General features: G+C 42.0%; 5 protein-coding genes across 5 annotated transcripts; 2 read left to right on the plus strand and 3 right to left on the minus strand.

Annotated features, from left to right (window-relative positions):
* Window positions 1–2,954: 2,954 nt before the first annotated feature.
* On the minus strand, window positions 2,955–4,098 carry LOC134022774 (cholesterol 25-hydroxylase-like protein). The gene has a single exon (XM_062464523.1). It carries the CDS (start codon window positions 4,096–4,098, stop codon window positions 3,289–3,291), a length of 810 nt encoding a protein of 269 aa, XP_062320507.1. The 3' UTR covers window positions 2,955–3,288.
* Window positions 4,099–4,721: 623 nt separating this feature from the next.
* Window positions 4,722–8,218, plus strand: itprip (inositol 1,4,5-trisphosphate receptor interacting protein). The gene is made up of 2 exons (XM_062463786.1): window positions 4,722–4,818; window positions 5,915–8,218. Exon 2 carries the CDS (start codon window positions 5,981–5,983, stop codon window positions 7,592–7,594), a length of 1,614 nt encoding a protein of 537 aa, XP_062319770.1. The 5' UTR covers window positions 4,722–4,818; window positions 5,915–5,980; the 3' UTR covers window positions 7,595–8,218.
* A 284-nt stretch (window positions 8,219–8,502) lies between these two features.
* Window positions 8,503–10,909, minus strand: LOC134022342 (glutathione S-transferase omega-1-like). Its single transcript, XM_062463788.1, has 6 exons — window positions 10,801–10,909; window positions 9,888–9,996; window positions 9,567–9,789; window positions 9,329–9,430; window positions 9,071–9,171; window positions 8,503–8,977 (listed from the first exon to the last, which is right to left on the minus strand). The coding sequence occupies exons 1-6, from the start codon at window positions 10,826–10,828 to the stop codon at window positions 8,827–8,829; spliced, it is 714 nt and encodes a 237-aa protein (XP_062319772.1). The 5' UTR covers window positions 10,829–10,909; the 3' UTR covers window positions 8,503–8,826.
* Window positions 10,910–11,027: 118 nt separating this feature from the next.
* On the plus strand, window positions 11,028–21,928 carry cfap43 (cilia and flagella associated protein 43). The gene is made up of 38 exons (XM_062463822.1): window positions 11,028–11,113; window positions 11,377–11,630; window positions 11,731–11,827; window positions 11,959–12,126; window positions 12,235–12,385; window positions 12,508–12,652; window positions 12,759–12,841; window positions 12,949–13,080; window positions 13,171–13,287; window positions 13,383–13,463; window positions 13,564–13,712; window positions 13,825–13,928; window positions 14,031–14,189; window positions 14,398–14,561; window positions 14,679–14,843; window positions 14,949–15,079; window positions 15,283–15,454; window positions 15,570–15,674; window positions 16,326–16,403; window positions 16,494–16,619; window positions 16,699–16,803; window positions 16,925–17,041; window positions 17,144–17,344; window positions 17,479–17,685; window positions 17,916–18,005; window positions 18,123–18,203; window positions 18,344–18,472; window positions 18,583–18,702; window positions 18,781–18,888; window positions 19,143–19,229; window positions 19,321–19,409; window positions 19,545–19,761; window positions 19,956–20,068; window positions 20,236–20,395; window positions 20,589–20,753; window positions 21,151–21,231; window positions 21,356–21,509; window positions 21,608–21,928. The coding sequence occupies exons 1-38, from the start codon at window positions 11,085–11,087 to the stop codon at window positions 21,781–21,783; spliced, it is 5,010 nt and encodes a 1,669-aa protein (XP_062319806.1). The 5' UTR covers window positions 11,028–11,084; the 3' UTR covers window positions 21,784–21,928.
* On the minus strand, window positions 21,797–23,353 carry sfr1 (SWI5-dependent homologous recombination repair protein 1). Its single transcript, XM_062463821.1, has 3 exons — window positions 22,910–23,353; window positions 22,336–22,680; window positions 21,797–22,238 (listed from the first exon to the last, which is right to left on the minus strand). The coding sequence occupies exons 1-3, from the start codon at window positions 23,003–23,005 to the stop codon at window positions 22,047–22,049; spliced, it is 633 nt and encodes a 210-aa protein (XP_062319805.1). The 5' UTR covers window positions 23,006–23,353; the 3' UTR covers window positions 21,797–22,046.
* Between the last annotated feature and the right edge of the window lie 577 nt (window positions 23,354–23,930).

Raw genomic sequence — 23,930 nt, forward strand, 5'->3', positions numbered from 1 at the left:
CCACTGTATAATGTTTGTGTTTCATTTACATTAACATTAGCCTTGACTTCCCAGGGGGAGGCTCATTTGAGAGTTCAGGACTTTCCCCAGTCTAGTCGGTTAGCGGCACTGTCTGATGATGCAATCTCTCATAGCTTTGTGTAAAACACAAGTCTTTCAAACTTTCCATTACTCTTCCTTCCTACCTTCCTTACTCTTTGGTGAACACACAAACACAGGAAAATGACAAAAGCATGACCCATGGCTAATTGTCAATGTAAGATGATGGAGATCCATGGGGAAATCGTTTTTTTTTCCACTGAACTTTTAAATATGGAGTTAAATGTTGAGGCAATTAAGATCTCAAGATTATCTTGATATTTGAAATTATTATATACCACATCTGGATATTTTTCCTCTTATCCTGTTGACTTAAGAGGATCCTCTTCACAATTCAACAGGGTACAGTTATAGATCACCAATGTTTATGTACCACACATGGAAAATGTGCTGACTTGGTGCTTTTGGGTGTCATGTGTTACCCAGAAACTAATTTTGAATGTCGAAACAGTATCCGCCTCCTTAATTGAGACAGGTCATTTGTTCCAGAGAAAAGGTGCTCTATATGAGAACGACCTGCCTCCAGCAATTTTTTTCTTAATTTTGGGAAACACCAGATAACCGTCATCTTGAGAAGTGTCCTTGCGGGGGGATAGGGTGCAAGGAGACCAGAGAGTTAAGGTGCTTAGCCTATATACCTATATACACCTGGGCGATATCATATGACGTGCGTCACAATCAATTAACATGCTCATCCGGTTTTCCCCTTTTAACACCACTTTGACATGACACACTCTTCAACTGTTGAGATCACCTCTCCAGAGGTGTGTCATTAAAGTGTGATTGTCATTTTAGAATTCATGCAAATCAACGACTGTCCCAGTGTCTCCTTAAACAGGCTCTGGTAGTAGCTGAAGCAGACAGAAGACGAATTGATGTTGTTGATATTTTGCCTTGGAGATGTAGTGACGTCACCAGTGCAAGTGCAGCTGATTGCTCTGACAACATGGCGTCTACTCCAGATTCAACGTGTTTGATTTGGGATCTTCCCACGTATTGTTGTAGTCAGGGCAGGACTCAGGGGTGGGGGCCCCTGGGCTTAAGTCATTTTCGGGCCCTACCTTCTATACATGACTTTAAATAGAACAAAATGATACATACACAAGCTATGTTTGTTCTGGATAAATTGAGAATACAATAGAGATCACAATTCTTAACAAACAACTAAACAAAATAACATTATTTATGTTAATTGCTGAAGTCTATTTAAAATGTTAAAATAATCTGAATTATTAAAAAAAACGTGGTTTGAATGAATGATTCAATTACTCACTCAAATACTTCACTCAGCATTTTTGAACGAATCTCCTGAATGAACGATTCAATTACAAATATTTTAAGTCATTATATCCGGTGAATGTCTGGGTGAATACTCGATTCTGATTGGCTGCAGGGGTGTCCATTATTAGATGATAATGTACACCTACTAAGTAGTTCCAGCAAAACTGTCTTTTCACCATTCTAAATTATTGCGCTGGCTACATAGCATGAGCAAAGAACTACTCTTTGGTATGAGCCTGTACAAAGTGTCTGAAATAACTAGCTAACCATAACAACAGGGACGCAGTCAAAGCCTCCGTTTACAATTTTGAAAGACTTTAACAAGCTAACATGTAATTACAACAATGAGTGACTTCAATATTTCTTTTAACCTATTTGGAAAATGTTACCTTTCTGAATTTACTGTGTCAGTGTCACGTAACCGCTAATCTCACATCCCATTCGCTATTCACCTCGCTAGTCAATTTAGACACGACATGCCGATTATTTTGTTCGTAAAAATCTTGATTTGATTTGGGAACAATGACATGGCTGGATAGCTGGCTAGTATTGTTGTTAAACATACGGTCAAATTATAATTACTGTTTGGAGAATATGTCAACTTTGATACGATCATCTCACATCCATTTGCTATTCAACTCGCTACAGTACACAGGCTGCGGCCGTACTGTAGCTTAGTACTAGTTAGTATATGTCCGATATCTTGTTCGTGAAAATCTTCATATTGATTTGGGGACAATGACATGGCTGTTTAGCTAGCTGGTCTTCTTGTCCAACATATTGTCAAATTATATTTACTATTTGTCAACCGTACACAATGTTATTGCCTATGAATCTTGCTAGCATAACTTAGCTTTCTGGCTAATAAATAGCTCAGTCCTCCACTGCGCGTAATTAAATACATGTATTCTGGAACCTTTGTTGTCAAAGGTTCCAGAATACATGTATTTAATCTGTACTTTATTGAAAAAGAAGCTTGCTTCTCAACATAGGGTGCATAGACTGGGGGTCCTGCCTGTGTGTAATCTAAGCAATGTTTGGCATACATCTGCCAGACATGTGGTTTTACGTACTGTGATGGGATCTGAGCAGCACATTCTGGGGATTTTGCCTATTGCACGGTATGATGTCATGGACTGCAATGCATTGGACAATCCAATCAACTCAGCAGACCTGACCACACTACGTAGGGCCTTGCGGTCTCTGTCCGTGCAGGAAAGTACCTTCCCATTCCTGCTACTATTTAATGTTACACATTCATGAATATAATCACATGTGAAAAAAGTTTACTTAGGATGAATGAGTATTCTACTTGACCTCTGGCTGTTTTATTGTGGGTTTGTTTTGATCCACAAAACCACAGACCTGATAACCTGTTAAATACAACCTGTTAAACCTGAGTCACAAGGTGTAATATATAAGAGACATCTTATTCAGACATCAATGTAAAACTATTTTTTTATTCATATAAAACAAGGTTATACATACAACATTTATGATCACATAATGTTTTTCACTTTCTAAATTATCATAACAGTAAAACTTTAAATATAATATTTTTAAGTCAGGTGGTATATTAAATAAAATATTGCACATTTATTTCCAGAGTTGACAGAAAAGTCTTATTGCAAAGACACTGTCATACAATAAGTACATAACATAGAGCAGAATACACAAAAACATTATACAACAATAAAAACAACAAAACGTTGCCAAAGAAAATAGGGTAATATTGAAACATTCATGAAACACTGAACTGGTAACAAAATTCACAAAAATAATACCACAATGTACCACAATCCTCCATTTTTTCAAAACTCTAAATCTTCAGGTTTGAGGAATCAAAGAAGTGTATCCAGTCTTTTTCTTACTTTCCTCTGAACTGAATCTGCAGTCTTGTCCAGGACTTCATATTGTTCTCTTTAGCAGCACATCGGATGCATCAGCTGTCTCTGTGTACAGCGTGCCCAAGAGCCTGTCCCAATGAGTGAAATACGGTGCATAGTTGACATTGAACTTTAAGTGGTGCAGGTCATGGTGAGGAGCTCCACCGTAAAGACCAAAAGGCACCAATCTGTGCGGGGACCAGGGCAGGTCATAGCCAGAGTGGTCTTCAACGGACATCCATATGTTGAGAGAGAAGAAAAGCATCTTGGTGAGCGGGTGGCAGTCCAACAGGACAGGGGTGACACCCGCGAAGAAGCCCAGACTCAGGGTCTCCCAGACGCCCGAGTGCTCGGTGGTGAGGGCGAAGGTTGCCGTGTAGCGGTGGTGTTCCTTGTGGAAGGTCCGGTAGAGCCAGGGCACCTTGTGATGTAGCATATGCCACACAAAGTACTGCAGGTCGAAAAGTAGGAGGCAGGCCAGCACGTCCCAGACAGCTGCCCAAGCTCCAGGTGCTTGGGCAGGGAGGACCACGGGCCTCCAGTACCAGTGGAGGACACCCAGAGGGAAGATGAACACAGCATGAGTGTAAAGGGACTTGGCCAGACAGCTCCAAGCCATGGCCCAGGTCACTGTGATGTGGGGCTGAATCTTGTAGCAGCGCACTAGAGCCACCCTGGTGGACAGTAAGTCTAGATAGAGGTAAGGCAGGCAGCAGACCAGGTAGACGGTAAAGGAGAACAGGACAGGGAATAAAGGAGATCGGAGAAGGTAGTCTTGTTCTCTTATCCTGTCCCAAAAGCTCTGCAGCAGAAGGTGAGATGCTGGCTCCATTCTGGTTCTGTCTATGAAATAAATCCCCATGTGCGGGTTCTTAAAGAGAGGGTGGAGAAAAGAAAGTGACGTTTAGGAAGTCCTTACACTGCTATTCCTGGGGAAATCCCATCGAAGATGACATAATGGAAACAGTCGAGAGCAACATTAAAACGTGATCACCACTTTTAATTAGATCATTACATCAAGCATACCTCAACTTCAGTACATTTTGTTTAATAAATGTTCATGTTTAAATTAACGGCGGACAAATAGCCTACTATTATGTTTTGTCTACAGCGCCACCTTGAGGGCATATATTTCAAACATTCTTAAAGATGCAAAAAACAAAACAAAACTTTTTATAAATATGTAATCTTAATAAATAACATAAAACATTTTTCTTTGTTTGTAGGCGTATTATCATGTCTCATATTAGAGGACCTTGTCCTCTGGGAGTTTACTTTGTAGGTTATTCCACATCATTTGAGATGCACGCATCCTAGGGTTAGGCTACAATAAAATTGAATATTCAATTTTATTGTAGCCTTTTTCAGAAGTTAAATTAAGAAACAATTTGTATGTAATTTTGCACCATGACATGGGCGGAGCGCTCACGGTCTGGAAATGCGTGGTAACCAATGCTTCCTCATTGCATATTTGAAGATCGACTTTGTGAGAATAGTTTTTTGGGGAATAGAATAGATAATGATTTTTACGTCCCTTTAAAACACGCCAAAGGTAAGTAAACATTTTTCAAAGTGACTACTTTTATATACTTATCAGGCCTACTCCTTTCGTTGAGGATACTGAGTGCTTAGGCTACATCAGTCGATTGACAATAGCCTATTTAATTTATTTTTAGTCAAGTAACTAACTAACGTCATTTACAACAAGTATTTACGGGACAATATGTTTTTCAAAATATTAACTAAAAACAATTATGCGACGTGGGAAATACAGAACTTCCTAAGCTTGGCATTTAAGAATGGAGTGACCATCATGCTGTTTCCATCCATTGAGCACACTTTTTAGATTCTAGGAAAACTTGAACAATTTACGTGATGTTGAGTCATTCGAACTGGGCCATGTTGGCCAATTGCGACAAGTATTTTGTGCATTTGAATACAGTTTGAGTAGGCTACAGACAACCCAATTGGCATTTTTTGAGGACTGGATGTCTTTTCATAGTAGAAAGTGTATGTTTGTTACCAAGTGAACACTGGCAAACGGACACTTCAAGCATAATGTTACCACGATGGTCAACTCTTCATTATGGGTTTCTTGACTCTTTTGGGGTTTTAGGATAGCTTTCATTCCAGGTAATATCAGAGCCTGCATTGGGTAATATTTGAAGTCAGATGGGAAACAGTTGTATTGTCTTTGGTTGCATGCTTACACGGTAAGGTATCTCTGTGGTTAGTTTTGTAAACTTAGCCCAAAATTGGTTATTTACAAATTGTAAATAAAGGTTGTTTTCTAAAGGTTTTACAGAATGTAGATATTACTTTATGGTAGAATGTAATCAGCTAAATTGCACAGAAAAAGTCATGTAAGTTCCTCTAAAGTAGGCCTACTGTTTCAAAATATTATCTTCCTTCCTTTCAGAGGGTGCAGTTTAATACTGGACAACAGTGCGTCACTCCTGTACCCACTCTATATTTAGTGTAGGAGGCTTTTCGCTTCCTCAGAAGGGGTGGGGCTCTACATGGAAATGACATGTGAATGTGAATTCATACCATGATTTTGACGTTTTTCAGAATTCAGTTTTGTAACAACTTCCAAAATCAGTGTAGGCCTACATGTGAAATTGACATATTTTCTGTTTATATTTCAGGAGTTCAAATGTCCATGAAGAGCCACAACAGAGGATGGCTTTGTGTCGTTTGAAACCTTAGCAAGGATGCAGGGGGCCATTGCCCGGGTATGTATGGTGGTGGCAGCGGCCATCTTAAACCACCCCTTGCTCTTCCCCCAGGAGAATACCACTCTCCTGGAGCAGGACGAGGAGCTGCTGGTCCGCATGAAAGAGCATGAGGAGAGGCTGGAGTTGGAACAGATGCGGCTGGAGAAGGAGCTCTCTCATCCTGATGTCGAGGAGCAAAACCTGGACTCAGGGGAGAGCTACAGCTGGTACTTCTGGAGCACCCTCTCCCTAGTCATCTTTTTCACCATTGAGGTGTGTAGACAGGACTTGGCTGACATGGAGGCCCAGTACCTGGAGGACGAGGATATGGATGCTGAGACTGGCTTCATCAGCTCCAAGACTCTGCTGCTGGACAAGGGCATCCTGAGCAGCTTCTGTGACCGGTGTATGCACACCATGGCCCATGAGAACTGGAGGGTGAAGGAGTTTGTGGAGGGTTTTGCTGATGACCTGCTGGAGGCTCTGAGGAGTGTGTGTGGAAGGGAGGCTGACATGGAGGTAGGGGACTTTGTGGGGGTTGGAAGCATGTTTGAGTCCTGGAGGGCCAGCAAGCCGCTGATGTGTGACCTCATCGTTCCTTTTACCCCTCCCGAGCCAAACTCCTTCCAGTTTAAGCTGTGGTGCAGCCCCTCCAGTGATGTCCCCCCAGACATGCAGGGCTGTGGCAGGATCAAGGTGAGCAGAGCTGGGGAGAATAAAGAGGACTGTCTCTGTGGCTCTGCCAATTTCGGGGAAGACATGCTTTGTCTACTGCACAGAAATACTGAAAGGCCGAAAGCAGACCAAACCTCAGAAGACCTGCTGTGCTCCAAGAACACTGTCTACCTGGCCAAGGACCAGGTTATGAAGTGGTTCCAGATCTCTGTAACCAAAGCCTGGGGGCGCATATCTCACAAGTACGAGTTTCAGCTCACTTTTCGCAACCTGGACACTGCTGGGGCCCTTAAGATCAGGTTCCGATCAGGGAAGGTTGTGGTGATGAACATTATACCTGTCGTCCAGCTGGAGGACACAAGCGCCTATTTTGTCCCACATTTCCCCTCAGATGGCACCAGCTTCTCTGACACATACTGGCCCCTATCCTTCGCTGTCTATGAAAGGAACTTCCTCAAACATGTGGCTAAAGGCCTTCCGGAAAATGCCTGCCACCTGCACTGCCTTCAGATCCTCACTTTCCTTCTCAAGAAGCAGACAGGCTTGACAGGTAGGAGTTTTCTAACTAACTACCACCTGAAAACAGCGGTGCTCCACCTGTTGCTGTGTAGAGCCTCATCCTGTTGGGGCCCAGGCTGTCTGGAGCTCAGGCTCAGGGATGTGCTTGGCTTCCTGCAGAGGAGTCTCCAGCAAAAGAGACTCCATCATGTGCTGGTTGGAAACAGCCTGGTACCCACAGTTATCCAGGTTCCAGAGATCTTTAGTAGATCAGAACCCATTAACCTGTTTAGGTCACTGGTTTTACATAAGGAACTTTACGCACACACGCTTCGGCACTTCCAGGAGATGCTCAGGAACGCTCCTGTCCTGATACAGGAATACACTCCTGTCTTACCAAATGGAGATGTCCACCATGGACTAGACTCAAGTTTATAGTTCATACTTTTATATATTGTTGTATTAGGAGATGGGCATATTGTCAGTATGACATTATATGTTACTGATATAGAATAATGTACACCCGCACTGAAACAAAAGTAGGCAATGTCCTTTTTAGATGTTTGTTACAATGGTTTTGCAAAAAGAAGGAAACAGCGTTATTTGCATACTCATCATACTTACCTTTCAGTATTGCTATTTGACTTTTACAATATTTTATTTACTTTGTTTTGTATACTTGTTTGTTTTTTACTGTAAACATATTTATAAATGCAGAATATTATATATACTAGCAGCGCATGATGTCTTCCACATCATAAAAAGGATAATTGTGTGTTCATGGTGCAATATTATCCGATTCCTTGACTCGACCCCTGTTGTTCTGACATCAGGTTATAAGAATCCCAGCAAAAGGCATTCAGTAGACATTCCTTCCTATAGGTACTTGAGAAACATGATAGTGTATTCTTAGCAAATTCCTCTTCATTTGTTTCATATCGCTTGCTAAAGTAGGCCTACCTCTTACACTTGCTGCATTATAAATATGTATTGTATTGCAAACAGTTACATAAATGGTGAACACTTAAGTTTTCAATAACACGGATGGCAGCTATTAAAATATTTTTTGCCATATATTGTTAATTTCTTGGGATTTAGAGTAAGCAATTAACATTGGTACATTAAAACAGTGTTTCACAGTGAGACATATTAGACACTTCCCCCATCTTAAGCAACTCCACCCTTTGGGAATTACGCCATGCTTTGAGTATATATGCTTGGTACAAGTTTGAGAGGACACCCAGTGGGGAATCACATTAGGGCAGGTCATCTTCCCATAAGAAAACATACTGTACATACTTGAACAACATTTGACATGCAAAATAACTGCACCACAGATTATCAGGAATGTAAATATGTTGTTTGAAACAGTTTATTGTTCAATTAACAAAGAAGAGATTAGCCTTATCACACATGATCCAAAAGTTTCAATTGATATTCTCTAACACCAATGAAATACCACATAATCAGTACTATGCTCAGATTATTCAATTACCTATGGCTAATATAATATACTAAGTGCAATTAAAAGGTAGGTAGAACAAAGATAAGAATGTTTCTGAAACATTTCATCAGAAAGACCACTGCAGATTGTTATTTGGACAACCGCTGCAATGAGGATGGGAATATAAAAGAACTGGACGTGTACAGAAGTCTTTATTGACTGGTGTCTACAGACCATAGTCGTAATTTGGTTGTCCGTCAATGTAAGTCTTGTAGAAGGCCTTGTAGATATCAGGGCTGTACGATGCGGCCTTGACTGTAGGATCCTCCATCATGCGCTCGGTCCACTTCTTCAGCTCAGGAGTTCCATCCAAACATCTGGAGACAGAGATACAGTATGGAGAATTACACTGACCAAAAGGAATAGAGGCCTCATCAATGTCTTGAATTTGAGAATAGGGGACTACATACTGCTTTAAATCGAACATCTCCAGCCTCTCAAACCATGGCCACATCATGTAATCAATCATGGTGATGGAGTTACCACCGTAGAACTTCTGCTTGCCAAGGGTCTGAAAGTGAATGATCAGACGTGTAGACATACTGAATCGCTATACACATGGTTCGGAAACCAAGGACAACTGAATGAGAGGCATATAACTTCCTTTATGTATTAAACACTGAAAACAAGCATGTTCATGACTTACAACACTAGTAGAGATCACTTACATCATTCAGCTGGTTAAATTTCTCCTTCAGCTCCTTTACTAATGTTGATACATCCTCTCCTTTTGTTCTGCCCATTGGTATTTTGTAGAAGTATGGTGTGATCTGGAAAATAATAATAATACTTAGTTAATGTACATTTCTAATGAAAAGTATTCACCGTATTACACATTTTGGTCTTTGAATATAGTTGATATTTAAGAAATTACAAGTACTTGGCCATACAACAAAATGAACAGACCTTGGAGAAGTTCTCCAGCATCATCTTCTGCTGGGCCTTCTCAAATGGATCGGCTGGCAGCAGCTTTTTCTCTGCATAAACTTCATCCAGGTAGTCACAGGTGATTGGTGACTCGTAGATCACCTGACCACTCGCAGTCTCCAAAGTTGGAACAAGACCGAGAGGGTTCTTCTCAAAGTACCAATCAGGTTTGTCTTTTAAGTTAATGTTGATGGTTTCATGCCTAAGGAAACAAAACAAAAGTAGAAAACAATACACAAAGTAAAAGAAAACTTTCATAGAAAATATTACAGTGAATGTATTAATCCATAGTTGCCATACTTGATTCCCTTGGCCTGTAGCACTAGTCTGGTCCTCTGAGCAAATGGACAGAATCTCATACTGTACAGCCTGATGTGTCCCTTGGGCACTGGACCAGGGGCTGAGGAACCTGGAGAAAACAAGTGCAAAGGTTATGTCACTTTGATTTAATCACTACATCCTTTGGTACCAAACATCTACGAAAAACCAATAGTCTTCTGTGCATTCTCCTTTGACAGGCTCATTGACCCTTGATTTAATCCGATACTGTCGGCATGTGTGGCAAATTATGCTTAATCATGCAGTCACCCACTGAAATCCAGTCTGAAAGTTATTTAAAGTTAGTGTGAATAAAGGTTACGGCGTATAGGCTACATTTCGCTTTCTTTCTTTCTTTTGTTTCACAATGACTTAGCAAAAGTCAAACCCAGCCCATTTCGCTTTATCATGCAAGCTGAATTTTGTCTCCTCAAGATTCCCAAACTCATCACCAATTCGCAAATTGGAGTTTGGAGGCACGATACTAAACACGATCATGTGTTGTAACTATGGTTGTAAGCAAGCAGACAAGTAAGAACGTTTAAAGGAAACGTGCTGAATTTATTGCACTTTCAGTGCATTAGTTTCGTTGTCAGCGTAGCTTGGTTTATGATGTAGCCTAACAGGAAAACAACATCCGACTGGGAGGGGGAAACCAAATATTATTTGGTCGAATATTTGAAATAAATTTAGATGGTAGTCATGCAACCATGCTTGATACATATTTGGCAGAACGATTTGACATTGATGATCCTTGATCAGACGTAGCTATCAATCTGTTATAAAATATAGTCAATATAGTTATTTACCAGCGATAGCTACATAGCCTTTCAAGCAATCTAATATTAGTGCATGCTAGGAGTAGCGAGCATCCACAAACAAAGTTAGCTCTTACCGTTGGCGAAACACTTTTCAGATGCCATGCTTCTGTAAGTAGAGCTTCTTTCTCAAGGAATGATCAAGCCGTGACCGATCACAGGATCGACACAACTTCCCTGGGCGTGAAATGGGGTGTTTCAACGAAGGATTCAACAGCCAATCATTGAACCGTATGCAAAGACAATCATGGAAGTTGTGGTTGTCAAGGATACACAACCAAACGTTTTTCGCTGATGTAAGCTATATGATAGCCTTTCTTTCTGTCTAGCTAAATATAGTTAGCTACTTGGTTTATTTGATATGGATGTACTGGGGAATTTAGAAGTCAGGTAAGAAGCACTTTGTTCCTGGCCAAGCCTATGGAACTAGAACTTGGCATAATGTGTATTTGTTATTCATGAAGCTACTGTATACTACCAGTACAGTACTACAGTAGTAGCAACCACAAACATAGTTAGTACCAATGTTACTGTACAGTGTTACTGCACTGTACAGTAGCCTGTACTGTAGCTCTACATTCGACAGCCAGATACAGTAGCCGTAGTTATCATGGTTATCAAGGTTTGCAATTAAATTAAAGTATTTTTTCTAGGTGGGCACAGGGATTGACACATCAAAATGTTGAATTTGTTGACAAGAAAACAGTGTGTTACATCTGTGGGAATTACATCGTTTTCCTGGACATGAAGACCAAAAATCGAAATGTGCTGCAAAGTCCTGGAAGAGGAATAGGTACCGTCACTGCAAATAGCAATTGTAGAACTCTAGCGTTCTCTGAGCAAAGGCTGAATCCCTCCATATTTGTGTACAACTACCCAGGACTTGGGTTGAAAAACGAATTAAAGGGTAAGAACTTGTCTTTGTACTGAGGTTTGTAGATACCAGTGGTTAATAGGTTTAGGGCCTAGTCTGCAGAGCTAAACGAATGTGGTTACATTTTCTTCAGGAACAGCCAAACTATCCTACACTTCTATAGCCCTAAGTGATGCTGGTCCATATTTGGCCTGCTGCTCATCACTTCCAGACCACACCATAACAGTATGGTGAGCAAATTACAACTGGAGATATTACAATTCCCTATAGCTATTGAGTTTGTATTCCTTCCAAACATTCTGTTAACAGTCTGTGTGTATTCACTCAACCTGCTCTCTCACTTCTGTATGCTCTATTTTAGGAATTGGGAGACTGGATCTCAAATTTGTAAGCAGTCACAGGCTGTAATGGGTATAACATCTTTGATATTCAACCCTCTGAACTGGCTTCAGATTTGTGCTGTGGGGGCTGCATCCCTAACTGTTTGGAACATTGAGAAGAGTGACAACTTTCATATCATGAAACCAGGGTGAGGAAGGTTGGGAAGTTTCTGTGTAGCCTATCTAGTACAACGTTGTACTAGACATCTGTCTAAATCTGATGTATTCAATTGGACCCTTTCTCTGTCACATCGAAGTGTGATAGATCTCCCTGCTACTGATGGCACCCTTGTGGAGAGGGAGTCGAACCCCTCTCATGTTCCCAACGGCAAACTCACCTACTTTGGCCCTCAGATGCCTAATACTGCAGTCGCAGGGCTGACAGGAGACAAGGCAGCATGTTTTGTGGTAGGATGCTGCACACCTCCACAATACTAAAAAGGAGGATTCTAGCATATATAGCTTATCATACAAATGAGCAATGGTTCATTGAAATAACATTTCCCTGTGGTGCCTCTGTGTTTCCACAGCCTATGAAGTGGATCAGGAGCAGACTAAGCCCTAGTGCTGTCTGCTGGACAGCTTCTTCAGAACTTTATGTGGGATGTAAGGAAGGTTTTCTGTTGCAGGTCGACCCAGAGTCTCTCTCCATCACTGTCCTGTTCAGCCCCACAGGTACAAGCAAAAGAAAGGGAAACAATGTTTAAAAAAAATGGCTATACAGTACAGTCATGAATAGCCATTTTCGGACAACTATGTAAGACTGTTTTCCCTATTTTAGCTGCTGGAGATGTAACCGATCTAAAAGAGGGAAGCTTTGAAAGCTTTGCTCTACATAAACATGGACTCTTTGTTTCAGGAAAGGTAAACAATTCTGCCTACTTATTCTCTGTAATGTGTGATTACAGCACTTTGACTGATATATTGATATATAGTCGCACTACTGTAACTATACTCTTGCTGTTTTACAGGAGAGTCTGTTACGCTGCTTGAAAATCAAAGGTGACCACGTTGAGGTCACACAACATTGGAATTTAGATGAACCAGCCTCAACCATCACATTCTCCCCTGACTATGATACACTTATGTTAACATCTCATACTGTGAGTGATTCAGTACATTTGAAATGAAAGTGTCCATACATTTCTCTCATTTCCAGGCTGCAATTACTAAACTGCTTTGCACTTTTTTAGGGGCGCATCTACAAGTACGAACCCACAAAGTCAGAGAAGGTGGTTAATGTTCTGGATGTGCTCAGTGGCAACTTTGTGGCGGCAGCTTCGCTGTACACAGAGAGAAACGTCTGTGTGGTTAGTCCAATAATAATGCAATATATTTATACTAACCTCTATACTACTTCTTTGGTCCAGATCATGATGCTGTTGTGTTTGTTTCCTGGGTGCAGTCGGTGAGGGACTCAGGAGAGATGCAAGTGTGGTCTCTAGATGATGGCATTTGCATCGGAACCTTATCTCTTCAAGTAAAGGTTAGAATAATGTGCCAAAAAGCAAACTATTTTGTGTATGATGCATTGTAGAATGTGTTGAATGTCTTGAAATCCTTTTTGCATTGTTTTTTTTGTACAGGTGAGCAGCTTGGCCTGTTGCCCCACAGCACAATACGTTGCCGTGGGAACATTTTCGGGTCACATCCTGTTAATCGAGCTTACCAGGGAGCAGGAGCCTCGCCTGGTCCACAGGGTCCACCTCTACAACGCTCCAGTAGACCACCTAGTGTAAGCCCCCCAATCACCAACAGGAGCTGAGGAGATGGGTTTGGGTCTATATCTGGGTTTATATTTATATAATGTCATCAGGATCTCACTGAGATGTATTTTCTTTGTAAAGCTTTGACCAGGGAGGACATTTCCTCTTCACTGGTGCCTCTGACTCCCTAATCTATGTACTGGACTCAAAGCCATCCAAGAAGTTTGAAATCATCGGCTACACAGGTATACTTGCACACAACTTCATGCAGGTTTCTCCAAGCATTGCAGACAGATGTATGCAAGACGGCTCCCTGACAGGCGTCATTGCTGAATGTGTTTGTCCAGGTGTCCACGGGCCGGTGGTCTCCATGTCTACCCAGTACAACCGGGACAGCAAGCAGGTGAGGCTGCTGGTCCTGTGTGCTGGAGTGAAGGACACCAGTCAAGGCTGTGGGGAGGGCAGCCTGCTTACTCTGCTCACACTGCCCGTACAGAAGCTCACAGGTACAGAGAGAGCTGCACAGTCACTCCTTCTACCCGGGGGCCCGAGTTTGGGACATGTTTAATTTCATCATCTTGTATGTCAGTTCAGTCACTATAGAGTCCGTTTCTGTTGCCATTCAGCTCGATAAAAAAACAAGTTATTATAATGAACTCAGTGGTACTGATGCATGTATGTGTAGTAGTTCTTACGTGCTTTGATGGTTAGCAGAGGGAGCAAAGTGTGCAGACCTACGGGGTTCCCTGTCTGATGACATCGTAAAGAGCTGCACCTACAAGGTCCCTCACTCACTCAGCTCATCAGTCCTGGGGACCAATAAGATCTTTGCTTACTGCCACAAGAAAAAAACTCTGCAGAGATTTCCGATTCCTGAGGTAAAGATCTATGGCAGTTCTCAGCTGACTGAGGTAGCGTGGTTCTGAAGATAGTTTGCCTGGTTTTGGAGAAGTGTTTGTTCATGGAATCTAAAAATGGCCTCCATATTCTCCCAGAGCACTGAGAGGTCACCTGACCAGGAACTGGACCAGATAAGTCCTGATAAGGAGGTGGAAGGTCATCCTCTAGGTCCTGCGTCTGTTCTGCTGTCACCCCACCAGAACTGGCTAGCGTCTGTAGGCAAGGATGGCCTGCTGCGCATTAGGGATATCTCAAGCCTGGTATAGCCTCTCCTACAGTGCACACCCAGTAGAAGCTATTCTTATATATTATAGATATTGCCTTTATTTTAGATGATGATGATTCTTTTGTGATGCCATGCGCAGGAGCGGTATGTTCAGATGCAGTGTCATTCTTGTTGGCTGGACGGTATCAGAGCAGTGGCCTTCACCTCTGACAGTCAGACTCTGATCACTGCAGGCCTCAGAGACGGCTCTCTGGTCTGTACCAGGCTCAAGTAAGATATTTTCACTATGTTATCTCAACCTGGACACCAGGGGGCAATTGTATTATCTAAAACTTGACACCAGGGGGCAAAATGTTCAAATTTGAATCTTAAAAAAAGCGAATAGTTCCATAAGTTTTACATTGTTATGATGTTTTTAGGGTTTACACTACTCTTAATGTAACTTACAGTCTACATTTTCTATTCGTACGCAGGTTCAAAACCACTGGAGCTAGCAAAGGCAATGCAGCTACCCAATACAGCCAGTCCATGGCTAAGTCTCTGGAGAGTGTTGTGACATTAGAGAACCCTGTCCTCAGTCAGATGGCTGACTGGAGCTCAGGTGTATTGTCTCCCACTGGCTCAGCTGACCTACTTGAAGTTGAGGTACTCCCAGTTGATTCAATGATGTTACTTTAACCCTGGTGTCTCTCTTAGAACCATTACAGAGATCAGATGTTACAAAGTTGTATCAAATGGGACAATGCCATCCTCTCTGTAGGCCAGTGACAAGAGACAGCCGGTGGATGTAACCGAGCAGGATGAGAGTTACACCAACCTGCCCCTGGCCACAGACTCCACCTGGTTGGACAACAAACTGGAAGCGGTCAGTCACACTCAGACATACTGATACCTTTCCACATCTGGTAGCAGTATGGAATAAAAGCACAGCTCCCAACTTGTAAAACGCAAACAAAATGTTGCGAAATGTTGCTGGCAACTCATATAGGACTTTTATATTGAAAACAGATTAGATGCCTTTTCGATACCTCAAGCAGCTGTGTTGCTCTTGGCAAATTCCTGCTTTATGAAAGCAACACATTGGTCTTATTTATTATGTGAAAGGATCAGGCACCAAATGATACAGTAGTATGACAGATAAGCATTTCTAAAGAAAATGTTGCCCCAACAGGACTGTTGATAACAGCCAACTGATATGACAGGTGTGATGTGGTATATTGGTTTTCTTGTTCACAATTAGTCTGATATGTAATAAAGACAAGAAGGTGCATGCTATAGTTAACCCTTTCTGTGCATTTCACGTTTTGATTTAGTGAGGTAAGCGACTTGTGAGGTAAGCAGCAAGTGGTTATGTTATTGTGAAACCAATATTGATAACACAGTTCATCTCCATGTCAGTTTGCCAGCAGAAGTACTGTATGAAGCTGTTCAAAAAGTGTACGTTCTAAAAATCACAACACTGTGTAAAAACACACACATTGAAGCAAAACGAGCCCCACTTTTCATGTTTCCAAAGGTCATCAAGGAAGAGAGTCAGCAATTCTCTGAGACGAAGAAGAAGCTGAGGAAAAGAGTCAAACAGTTGCGAGACACCGTAAGTGAGGCTTAACTACTTCACTACCACAATCCCTCTCCGACCTTGTGATTCTTGCTCCTAACCTCTTGATCTTATGCGCGAGTCCAGATCCAGGGGATGATGCGTGAGAACGAGAGCCTTCCCGACATGGAGCGCCTGGAACCGCAGGAATTCAACCTGGATGTGGAGGAGCAGAAGAGGCTGCAGGCTGAGGGGGAGCAGGAGGTCACCAGGGTAAGACACACACACACGTTCACCCACCGTCAGACGTTTCCGACGGTCAAGACATTTGGGTTTTGATTGAACATTTCAGGTCCGAAATGAGATAGAGCTGGAGAACCTTTCCAAATGCTACTTGCGTGATGTCCTCAAGAGAGAGTGTTGGGATTCCATGAAGGTCAAAGGGCAAGCTATCAAGGTAATAAGGACCGGAATTACAACTAACAGAGTTTTCTGAATCACACAAATAAGATAATTGTAGAATGTTTGACAAGAAGGTGAGATAAGTTTCTTACTGTTGTCTGTGTACTGTATCTCAGGCCTTCCACTCTGACCACGAGGTGAAGAACTACCCCATGAAGGAGCGCACACAAAAGGAGCTCGAGGAACTTGAAAGGGTGCAGTGTATTAGGAAGATCGAAAACACAGACTGCAATGTGAGTTGTGCGTCCACAGTATCGCGTCACGGCAGCAGACTGTGCTTCTTAGCACCAAGAATCTTTGTTCATTCAAGACGTTCCTCTCTGTCTACGACCCAGCTCCAACAGGAGATTCTGGAGACGAAGAGCAGGAACCCTGTGGAAAAAGAGGAAGAGGAGGAAGAGGAGGGACACGAGACAGAGAGCGCCGTTCACACAGGAAGTCTGAGCGCTCAATTTGGAGGTTCAAACCCCTTCCTCTACAACCAATTCAGCCTGCACATCAGAGAGCAGAAGATCAACCAGCTAACCCTGCTCCAGGTACGAGGCGACGACACGACTTTTGGCGAGTGTGTATCCATATCCGACCCAAAGATTCCATGTCTGAATCTAACAAACGAGTTGCAGCAGTGCCACACCTTCATTTTCTCCACCTGCCTCGTCTTTCTGTCTAGGATGTGATCTACAAAGTAAAGACGGCCTTCAACACCGAGTTTCTGGCGGTGTACAAGCAAAAGGAGCAGGAGATGAACCGCGTGAAGGATAAGAACCGACGTATCGTGGAGATCATGGCTGAGCTGGATCTGAAAGAGAAGCTATGGGAGTCGAGCCTGTCAGACAACGAACGTCCTGAGAGGGCGCTCACTGTACAGGACTCTGAGGTAACATAGCTGCACAACCTCACAATTTGGCCAATATGTAATTTTAAATATGTCCTTAATTGTGGTGAAATGAACTATAAAATCTTAGAGACTGTGAATGTGGAAGAAAATATAGATCATTTACACTCTTACCTACTGTATTTACCATAACAGTTTGTATTTCCATCAAACACTTGCATTTGTGCATGTCAGGTGATGATTTACGAGTAGCACATTCCTATGCATTCTAGATTCAAGTAGAGAAGTACCTCTCCCCGGAGCAGAGGGCGATGAATGAGGAGAAACAAAAGGCAGAGGAACAAAGACGCCTGGCTGCTAAGGTACCGAGTCACACCTTTCTCTTTCAACTCACCCTCACCCATTCTACCTTTCCAACCCAGGATGTTTGGGCCTTGGGTAATAGCTGTTTTGGGGTCTTTTTGTTGTTCGGACTCCAGGTCGACAACATCAGAGACAGAGCTCTGGATGACATGATGGGTGGAGTGCTTGAGCTGAAAAAAGAGGACATCCTGAAAATGGTGCTGTCAACAGGAAATTGTTCTCAGTATTACGGCAGGCAAAATAATACAAAGCAAAGAAACCTGTGGTTTCAAACTTTGAAACCACAGGTCATGAGAAGGGGCACTGTTGTCCTGACCACATGCTTCTTAACACACAGGAGGTCCCGCCGCCTGAGTTCATCTTGTCCAAGTCAGACATCCAGTGGACTGAGGAGGAGAAAAAGATCCACAAAGACTATGAGAAAAAAGCAAAGGAGCTGAGCGAGGAAAAGGAGAAATACAGAAAGGTTGGGAGAAATGAGCCCTGCTCTTCAGTCTTCTATTACATATGCAGGACGTTATTCATTGGTCATTGTCAATATAAATATTTGAAAGGGAGGGCATATTTTCATTCCAGACCTTGGAGACTGAAATGAAGAAACTACAGACATCTATCAAAGAAGCCACCCAGGGCTTTGATGATACCTTGACTAAGCTGTTTGAGAGGAAGGTTAAAACTGAGATGGTTATTTACCAGGTGAGACGCACACCCACCATCTCACACACACCCACACACTTATTTCAGTATCATCTTTATTGAAAACATATTTTCTAGGAGGAGCTGAAAATTGCCAACCTTGTTCACTCCCTTCTCATTGAGGAAGAGATGCTCAATCGTGAGAGAGAGCTCAACGTGAAACTAGAAAAGGCTCGAATTTACAAGGTAAAAAAAGGTCTCGCACAGAATGAAGGTTTTTACCATTGCTTTATCTCGGTCGTATTTCATGATGCTCTGTTGGCAGCCGTAATATTACTAATTCAAATAAGATTCTGGGGCGTAGCCCTTAGTCTTTTGATTGACATGTTTTTCAAGAACTGACCTGCGGGGCATTTCAATCTGTCTCCTCTCTGAGAGTGTTTCTCCATTCCCAGTACTTGGCATTCCCATCACTTAACAGCCTTGCATTCCTTTGACAGAATGATATTGGAGAAGAGCTTAACAGACACAAAGAGGATGTGGAGCTCTTCCGTGACTCTTATGACAACGTTGTAGCAGAAGATAAAGTAAGATATATGTAGCCAGCACTCCAGATAAGATTATCCTAATATGACCTCTCAATGCTATCTAATAATCACATTCCATATGTCTTCCAAGATTCTGGATAGGGGATTCAGGAAGGAGTTCATGGATGTGCCAGGTCATGTTGTTGATCATTTGTACAAGCTTTACAAGCGCAGACCCAGGTATAGCAGTTATATGGAATCAATGAGTGATTTATTCATTGTCAGTGTGACATAATAAAAAAAACATTTGCCCTACTTTTGATTGAAATGGAGATGGGCTTTGAGTCAGTGTGTAACAGAGGCTTGTGGCTCCAGGGTCCAGAGGATAAGGACCCAGGCAGAGAACAGCACCAGCCCTTTTAAAGAAAACCTTGGGCCTGAGTCAGGCCGTGCAGCGGCTGAGGGGCTCTGCCAGATGATGAAGGCCATGGAAGAACTGGACACTCCAGAGAACATGCCTGACGGCCTGGACCCCTCTGTGTGGGAGAGGTTCTGCCTAGCCCGCAGAGCCAAGGTGGAAAGTGAACAGCAGGTCATTAGATTAATACATGAATGAACTACAACGTGTATGTATTCCTTCCTGGTTAAATGTTTCTAAGATGAGTGGAAATGTGTGCAGCATGCAAACCTCTGAATGTGGCATGAACAAGGGAAGTTGCATATAATAACACTGTAACAGTTCTTCATTTCCATCCAAACGTATTTCACCGCACCCGTCTTCCACAGGTGAAAATGAAGGCTTTGACTCTAGCTGAAATGCAAGCTTTCCTGCAGAAGAGGATTGATGAGGATGAAAGTGCAAAGATGGAGATAAAAAACCTTATCGACGATGTCAATGGGTGAGAATGCTGTTGTTTATACAATTTACACACACCTTTTTTGATGTAAGCGTAGGCATAAATAACATTTATTAAATCAGCATTTACTATTTTTACTCGTGAGAGATGTATCAGTTATGCTGAGAGTCTAATACTGAGCTCAACTCCCTGGGTTAATGTTTCCTCAGCCTGCGTGAGGAGAAAATGCGTTTCCGTCTGGACATCATGGTCCAGATTCTGATGAAGCAGGGCCAGGTGGAGGTGGAGCCGGGAGACTTCATCGCTGACTACTCTGATTCCCTGCTGCTCCCCAGGAATGTGGTGGAGGACCTCAATGGCACCATCAGGGTAAGGCACATCACACCAGCCTCATATACTGTACAACTCGATTGTTAGTATGTGTCTGAAACTTGATCACTTCACATTGCATCAAGTATAAGGGTTTAACCAGCGTTTCAACATGTTCTTCTTTTCTTTTTACACCTTTTATCATTCACAATATTACTCGGTTTTACTTTTGTGAAATGTTTCCCACTGGCAGGCTTTGGGAGAGCAAAAGATAGCCAAGATGGTTGAGTGTAAGGACTTCCGTAAGGGCATCATTCAGCAAGAGTGGGAACACAAGAGGATGCGGATGCAGATGGAGGACCTGAACACCAAGGCCAGGGACATCCAGATGCTGCGTGTCTCACAGGAGCTACAGGAGGTGGGGCTTGGTGCTGATAGGAACAGGAGCCATCATTCTACAGAGAACTAAACTGAAAAAATTGAATGAAAGGGTCTGAAATGTCACACTGGTAGCCTGTGGCAATTAAACTTCTTATCTCTAATTAAAAGGCTCATTGCAGCAGTTCTAGAAGGTCCTGTTATGTTTCTTTTTTTGTATGGTGTTCAGAAGTCTATATCGACTTAATTTCCATCAGAAGGCAACTTAAAACACCAGTTAAATGAAAATATTGTTCACTTAAAATCCCTTGGTAGTGTTTATTTAATGTTGTGATTAAACAGCACATTGTCCTTCGGGACTTTGTCTTGATTGGAATATACAGTATTGTACACAACCTGTATTAATATTAATATTTTTGCTCTTTCATTCTCTTCAGTATCTCAGTGAGACAGACCATGACAATCGAATGTCAAAAAAGGTTTCAACTTTGGAGAAAACAATAACTTTACAGGAAAAGGTATTTCAAACATTTAAATATTAAATTATTTATTATGTATATACTGTATGTTGGGTGTCTGATTTCCAAAGTGCTCTGCAAAACAGCTATTATGAACAGCTATTATGAAATTCTTATGTTATAGACCCACACAAAGAATGTAGAAAACTGCAAGAAAATAATCAAGCAGCTGAAGAGACAAGTGGCACTGAAGACAGAGAAGAATTCCATTTTGAACCAGCAGCTGACTGTCATGCAAGTGACTGTGGCTGAAAGAATGCACCTTTATGAGGCTACAGGTACAACAGTGTTTCCCAATGCAACCATCTCACATCCAACGTGTTTTCCATTAGTAGCTGCTGAATCCGATGAGCCATTCTTGTACATGTTTTTCCAGCCATGGAGGAGAACAAGGCAAGCGATGCTGAGGAGCGCTATCAGGACATCATCCAGAGGAAGAAGCTGATGGACCTGGCCAGGCAGCAGGCCGAGGAGCTAGCCATCCTTAGGGCCGAGGTGGAGCGCATGAGAAAGAAAACCTTCCCAGCACTTGCTAACCTCAAACATGAATAACCAAAAGATCAACAGTGCCTTATATCATATTCTTTATAAAACAAACCTTTACAACATAGTTCTGTAAACTCTAAATCTGTTCTAACTTTGTTATGTAGCAGCATGAAATAAAACATTAAACAATGTGTTTACTGTCATAAATATTTTGGAGTGAGTAAAAATTCTCATGAAACAAACAGTGTGAATATAGCGTTATCATCCAAGAAGAGGAATGAACAGATAACCTAATAGTCAATTGAACAGTATGAACAAAGTCAATGTACTCATGCATCCCTGAAATCGTCCTCTGTCCGGTCAAACTGCAGTATGCTATCCTCCAATCCAAAAAGGTCTATGAGCTGAGCTAGACTCGCTTTCTTCCCATCAACCGGTAGATCCGTCTGGAGCTCATACATTGCAGACTGACAACAGCTTCGCCATTTGCCGATCAGTCGTGTCAGTTGGGTCAGGTCATTCTGGAAAAGAGAATAAAGAAGAAACTTAGCCTTTAAACTCATACCAAACCCAGATATTTTAAAACATTGACAAGAACTGTATTTAAATTGCAGCTACCTTGCTTCTATACATCTTCACCATCTTGAGTCTACGGAGAGTCTCTGCCCTTTCCTTCACTTCTGTTTTTAGTTGGTGTATTAATCTGAGTGGGTCTCCAGGCGTGGGTCGCTGTGACTCAGGCATACTACTGGTAATATCGTTTTCTCCGAGAATACTTATGTTTGCCCCTATGTGAACATCTTGTGACTCTTCTATGCCAACATGTACGTGCTTGTCTTGTCCAACATCATTTTTGTCGTCATCCTCGATATGAAGGCGTTTGGCCACAGACATGGGCGAGGTGAAAGAGCGCCTGGACCTTTTCAATCTTGCCTTTAGTGAAGCACTCAGCTGCTGCTTGGGCTAAGCGTGGACAAAGGTAATCCCAAAAGTTATAAAACATCTGACCGGGCTAACCCAACAGGGCTTCAAACTTTTAAATCAATTATTCGAATTTGGTAGTTTAGCGCTGCTCATTCGTTTTCAAGTGACAAATCATACAGTTAGTGTAAAATCAGTTGAGGGTCATCTACAGATTAACTCCTGTCTCGTCTTGAAATAATACCTTTTGTCTAGCTAATTGATTCTTTACCTTTCCCATGCTGACCTCACATGGACTTGACTCTTCTTCATAGCAAGGCGTACCATAGACGGACTTCCATTTGGCTGTCTTGGGTGTTGTCTCCATTATGAATGAAACGTTTGACTAATATAGCTATGCAGGCATATTAGTATTAGTGCCAACTAGCTCCCTGTCGGTCTCGGGAGACTCAAGTAAATGATAGAAAAGTCAAATAGCTGGCTCGAACACTGTGTTCACAGTTTCGTGTGAACAGCAGTCTACTGTATCTTACCATCTACGTAAATGTACTCGGCAAAACATTTGTCCGTTTTTTCAGTGTCGACCTATCTGTAAATTTAACATGTATCCCGACTTGTTTTGTTTAGTGCTAACCTAGCTTTGTGACTTTCTTTGAATTTGACTCTTTTCTTCTTCTTCTATCGATTCTGGTTTGCGGGTCGCATCTAACTGAAAGGTGCTTACACCGCCACCTACTGGGCTGGAGTATATGACTAGTCAGGCCTACCATTATCCGCTACATAATCCAGTGGTTTTGATAAACCTAAGCAACGCCCTCCACACCCATTCTTCACCACGCCTGTGTGAGCTGGCACCCAATATGCATAAAATATGTATTTATTTAGTCAGCTAATTATTATATTGTTTGGTTATTGGCTGAATTAGATATTTATGTTGTAAAGTAACATCAAAATCACACATCTGAATTATGACAACGTTTTCAGTTCACTTAGCCTGTATAACAATAATATGCTATTAGCTGTGCAACGAAACTTTTTGTACTGTTTGTCAAAATAAATAGACAAAGTTAAAACAAATCTAAGCATTATTTGTATAAGTAATTTACTATCATAATGTGTTATGGCAATATTATCTTAAGGGGTTGTACGTTGAGACTGCCTGGCTTGTCAGGACAGTTATGTCATAAGTCAGCCGTTTTATTCATCCATCTAAGCAAGACAGATTTCTTCCCATGCTCCGTACTGTATATGAATTCTCTGAGTTTGTGCCTGCACTGATTAAATTGTGTCTT

This window comes from Osmerus eperlanus, chromosome 6, assembly GCF_963692335.1.
Source record: "Osmerus eperlanus chromosome 6, fOsmEpe2.1, whole genome shotgun sequence".
NCBI lineage: Eukaryota > Metazoa > Chordata > Actinopteri > Osmeriformes > Osmeridae > Osmerus > Osmerus eperlanus.